General features: G+C 36.3%; 1 protein-coding gene across 1 annotated transcript; it reads left to right on the forward strand.

Annotated features, from left to right (window-relative positions):
* Window positions 1-102: 102 nt before the first annotated feature.
* Window positions 103-2,228, forward strand: LOC120454896 (sodium/potassium-transporting ATPase subunit alpha). Its single transcript, XM_039640551.1, has 4 exons — window positions 103-236; window positions 295-561; window positions 1,820-2,044; window positions 2,124-2,228. Exons 1-4 carry the CDS (start codon window positions 234-236, stop codon window positions 2,178-2,180), a joined length of 552 nt encoding a protein of 183 aa, XP_039496485.1. The 5' UTR covers window positions 103-233; the 3' UTR covers window positions 2,181-2,228.
* The last annotated feature ends 3,088 nt before the right edge of the window (window positions 2,229-5,316 follow it).

Below are 5,316 nucleotides of genomic sequence, written 5' to 3' on the forward strand. Positions count from 1 at the left end.
TATATTATATTGTATTATATTCTATCAATATATCATAGGTATTTCATTTCAGATGTTGAAAACAAGCTTCACAACGTAAAAGATGCCAACAAAAAAAAAAAAAAGAACATAAAAACAAAATTCATGGAAAACAAAAGAAAAAGGACATTCAGTCCTTTAAAAAAGATGTGGAAACTGATAATCATAAAATATCTATAGACGAACTATTAGAACGCTTAAAAACAGATCCCAACATGGTATGAGAATCTATAATACGTCGATTGTAAAGCATAATATTATAATATAATATAATAGGGTTTATCTCATTTGGAGGCCAAATTAAGATTGGAAATAAATGGTCCTAACACACTTACGCCACAGCCTCCAACTCCAAAATGGATAGTTTTTCTGAAAACCATGTTTGGTGGATTCGCTGTACTACTTTGGGCAGGATCATTTCTTTGTTACGTTGGATATCTTATACAATTACAAACGCAGCATGAACCACCAGATGACAATCTTTATCTTGGCATTGCATTGTCCGTTTTGGTGATACTTACTGGATTATTTACATATTTTCAGGTAAATAAACATACTAAAAAAATATACCTAAAATCTACAAAAGGTGGTCTTCTATACTGTTACGGTTTAAGCCATTAGAAGTTAATAAAAAGGTCAAATTTTTTTGTTACGCATATGTACCATGGACTCCTTAAAGCAGGGAACGCAGATGTTTTTTCATCGCAAGTGCGGGTGTAATTATACCTGTGCATTGATTTCAGTTGGCAACGCAATTGCGACCATATAAAGTATATTCATGATCATAATCAGATATTATGCAATTCCGTCAGTGCGTTCTTTAATTAGTGTGTTAGTTGTAAAGTTATCTGCAATAAAAATTTTCAAAATTCAGCTTTCTATGAAAAGCACTTTTTTCCAAAAGTTTGGACTTTTTTTTATAGGTTATTAAATTTTATAAGTGTGTCATTAAATTGTATATACCCTACCTTTTTTGTACTACTTCTACTACCATTTTTTAGTCGGGTGTTTGCTACCCATTAAATGTTGTCCCATATTGTAAACATATTATTGATAAACTTGAACTGCTGGGAAACGTCTATCAGATACCCGTTACTCAGCTAGTGGAAGCGCGAACAAGAAATGTTTACTTTTTCTGGCATATTGATAAAAATAGTGAAAAATGGAGTTAAATGAAATAAAACTAAAAAATGTTCTAAAAGTATGGCCGTGACAGAAATGGGCGGTCTGTGGGCGTTAGAGTGGGCGTGGTAAAAAATTCTTTGGGAAATCGATAGAAATCGACATGACTAATAATAAAAGGACAACATATGAACACATATTTTAAAACTGTGGGCGTGGCAGCTTTGGGGGGTTTGTGGTCTTGTGGTTTGCGTTGCGTTTATGTATCTGGATCTAATCTCAACTTTATAGCTTTCTAGTTCATGACATTTCGACGTTCGTTCGACCGTACGGTCGGACTGACGGACCCAAGCCCAGATCGGCTTGGCTATTAATATTTATCAAGAATATATAAACTTTATATGGTCGGAAACGCTTCCGTCTCCCTGTTACATACGATTTTAAGCAAATCATTTTGTACGAGCGTATCCAACGCTTTTTATGATTATGTAAAAGAGGAAATTTAGTTGTACTAAATTTGAAAAAAACCTGCTAGTTTTGCTTTGAAATAGCTATTATTGGATAATATTTCTTGTTTGCGTAAAGGGTATCATATATCTCTTACCGATTGTACTTTTAAATATAAAAATAATTTTTAACAATTTTGAGATAATAGTTTAAATAATGATTTACATATTAGGTTCATAAATCGTCTTCCATAATGGACTCATTTAAGAACCTTGTTCCGCAATACGCTACAGTTATACGAGAAGGGGAAATAAACACTATTAGTTCAGACGAAATAGTAAAAGGAGATATTGTGGAAGTTAAATTTGGTGATAGGGTTCCAGCTGACATTCGAATATTAGAAGCTCATGGACTTAAAGTGGATAACTCTTCCTTGACTGGAGAATCCGAGCCTCAAGTGAGATCTACAGAATTTACACATGAAAACCCATTGGAAACAAAAAACTTGGCTTTTTTTTCTACAAACGTCCTTGAAGGTACTTGCCGAGGTATTGTCATTGCTACTGGTGACAGCACAGTTATGGGACGAATAGCAAATTTAGCGGCAGGACTGGACGACGTACAATCACCTATTTCCCGGGAAATTCAACTTTTTATTCAATTTATTACAATATTTGCAACAATACTAGGACTATCTTTTTTTGCAATAAGTTTAACTTTAGGTTATGAATTTATTGATGCAGTTGTGTTTCTTATCGGAATAATAGTTGCAAACGTCCCTGAGGGCTTACTGGTAACTGTAACTGTATGTCTAACACTTACTGCTAAACGTATGGCTTCCAAAAATTGTTTGGTTAAGAACTTGGAAGCTGTTGAGACTTTAGGTTCGACATCAACAATCTGTTCGGATAAAACAGGAACCCTAACTCAAAATCGAATGACTGTTGCTCACTTATGGTATGATCAAATAATTGTTGAATCTGACACTACTGAATCTTTCCGAGGATCCCATTTTAAAATTGAGGATAAATCTTTTAATGCTCTGTTTATGTGTGCCGCACTTTGCAATTCAGCTGAATTTAAAGGAGGTCAAGATGATATACCTGTATTTAAAAAAGATGTTAATGGGAATGCATCAGAGGCTGCTCTTTTAAAATTTGCTGAAACGATTTTTGGAGGTATTGGTTCTTTTCGGCAAAAGCATTTGAAATTGACCGAAATTCCATTTAATTCAACAGAAAAGTATCAAGTTTCTGTTCACGAATTCAATTCAAACGATGGATACTTTATAGTTGAGATGAAAGGAGCTCCAGAGAGAATATTGGATCGCTGTAATACGATAATAATTCAAGGACAGTCTGTAGAACTTACGCCTGCATTAAAATTGGAATTTGAAGAAGCTTATTTGGAAATGGGCGGTATGGGTGAAAGAGTATTAGGATTTGCTGACCTCTTACTTCCCATGTCTAAATATCCAATTTCCTACGAGTTTAAAGCAGAACCTCCAAACTTTCCATTAGAAAATCTTCGTTTTCTTGGTTTAATATCGTTAATAGACCCGCCACGAGCGGCAGTCCCAGACGCAGTTGCAAAGTGCCGTTCAGCAGGTGTACGTGTAATTATGGTAACCGGAGATCACCCTATTACAGCTAAAGCCATAGCCCGTAGTGTAGGCATTATTACAACGCCTACTACAGAGGATATTGCGAAACAACGTGGCGTTACAGTACCCGACATCGAACCCCGACACGCTACTGCTATTGTGGTCCACGGTGGTGAGCTCCGTGAGATGAAAGCGGAAGAATTAGACGCTGTTATATACTATCATAACGAAATCGTTTTTGCCCGAACATCTCCACAGCAAAAGCTTATAATCGTAGAAGCTTGTCAAAGACGTGGTGAAATTGTTGCTGTAACTGGCGATGGTGTTAACGACTCCCCGGCATTAAAAAGAGCTGATATTGGCGTTGCCATGGGTATTTCAGGATCTGATGTTTCTAAGCAGGCGGCAGATATGATTCTACTGGATGACAATTTTGCATCAATTGTTGTTGGTATTGAAGAGGGGCGTATTATTTTCGATAATCTTAAAAAGTCCATTGCATATACCTTGACTTCAAATCTTCCGGAGATAGTGCCGTTTTTATTTTTTGTGATATTTGATATACCTTTAGCTTTAGGCACTATAGCAATTCTATGCATCGATATCGGCACTGATATGCTTCCGGCAATATCGCTAGCTTATGAAAAAGCGGAATCTGATATAATGGCGCGTATGCCAAGAGATCCTTTTGAAGACCGTTTGGTAAATAAAAAGTAAGTTTTTATACCCAATATAGTATATACCCACGCAGAGTATACAGACAGGTCAAGTGTGGTCGTAAAGAGATTGTGTATGGGCTAGAGATTTGTAAATATAGCCAATTTTTGTTTTAATCAGATATAAAGATTCTTAATAGTTTAAAAAACATTATTTTATCCAAGCATCCGACTAAAGCAACGCAGTTAAATCTCGATTTTCTCAAACGCCCGAATGGCAATATGACACTGGGAGTTAGAAATGCCCCCGCGTACAATAACTCAAGTAAACTTTTTAATGTTCTATGCATCTCAGAATATCGTGGATCAAAGATGTATTTTCTTTACATCGAAAGAACTCAATGATACATACCTCTTGAATTAATTCAGAAATAACATGTATACTATCCCTAAATCATTAGGTTAATTCTAATGGCTTACTTGCAAATTGGAGTTATTCAAACGGTTGCTGCTTACTTTACTTTTTTTGCCATAATGGCGGAGCATGGATTTCCCCCGTCCAGACTTAAAGGAATTCGAGAGGACTGGGACTCCAAAAATGTGGAAGACCTTGAAGATGGCTACGGCCAAGAATGGGTAACTGTATTTTCTTCTATTTTTATACCCGTTACTCGTAGAGTAAAAGGGTATATTAGATTCGTTGAAAAGTATGTAACAGGCAGAAGGAAGCGTTTCCGACCATATAAAGTATATATATTCTTGATCAGGACCAATAGCCGAGTCGATATGACCATGTCCGTCTGTCCGTCCGTATGAACGCTGTGATCTCAGGAACTACAAAAGCTAGAAAGTTGAGATTAAGCATACAGACTCCAGAGACATAGACGCAGCGCAAGTTTGTCGATTCATGTTGCCACGCCCACTCTAACGCCCACAAACCGCCAAAAACTGCCACGCCCACACTTTTGAAAAATGTTTTGATATTTTTTCATTTTTGTATTGTTCTTGTAAATTTCTAACGCCCACAAACCGCCCAAAGGTGCTACGCCCACACTTTTGAAAAATGTTTTGATATTTTTTCATTTTTGTATTAGTCTTGTAAATTTCTATCGATTTGCCAAAAAACTTTCTGCCACGCCCACTATAACGCCTACAAACCGCCAAAAACTGTGTTTAAGACTCTCCTTCTCCCTTCCACTAGCTGAGTAACGGGTATCAGATAGTCGGGGAACTCGACTATAGCGTTCTCTTTTGTTTATATTAGTATTCTGTTTAACATAATTAGAATTTTTTTAGACCTACAGAGAACGTAAAGTTCTTGAGTATAGAGCAAGTACCGGATTTTTTGTGTCGATTGTGGTGACACAGGTATTTGACCTATTAATATGCAAAACTCGTCGAAACTCAATACTGCAACAAGGTATGGGCAATCATGTACTTAACTTCGCGTTGGTTGTTGAAATCATTATT

The sequence above is a fragment of the Drosophila santomea genome, chromosome 4 (genome assembly GCF_016746245.2).
Source record: "Drosophila santomea strain STO CAGO 1482 chromosome 4, Prin_Dsan_1.1, whole genome shotgun sequence".
NCBI classification, from domain to species: Eukaryota; Metazoa; Arthropoda; class Insecta; order Diptera; family Drosophilidae; genus Drosophila; species Drosophila santomea.

What these genes read in the sequence shown, in the direction of transcription:
- LOC120454896 (XM_039640551.1), top strand. An exon ending in GATTATTTACATATTTTCAG is followed by an intron (nt 562 to 1,819) that starts GTAAATAAACAT and finishes TTTACATATTAG; the next exon opens with GTTCATAAATCGTCTTCCAT. An exon ending in CTGGAGAATCCGAGCCTCAA is followed by an intron (nt 2,045 to 2,123) that starts GTGAGATCTACA and finishes ACGTCCTTGAAG; the next exon opens with GTACTTGCCGAGGTATTGTC.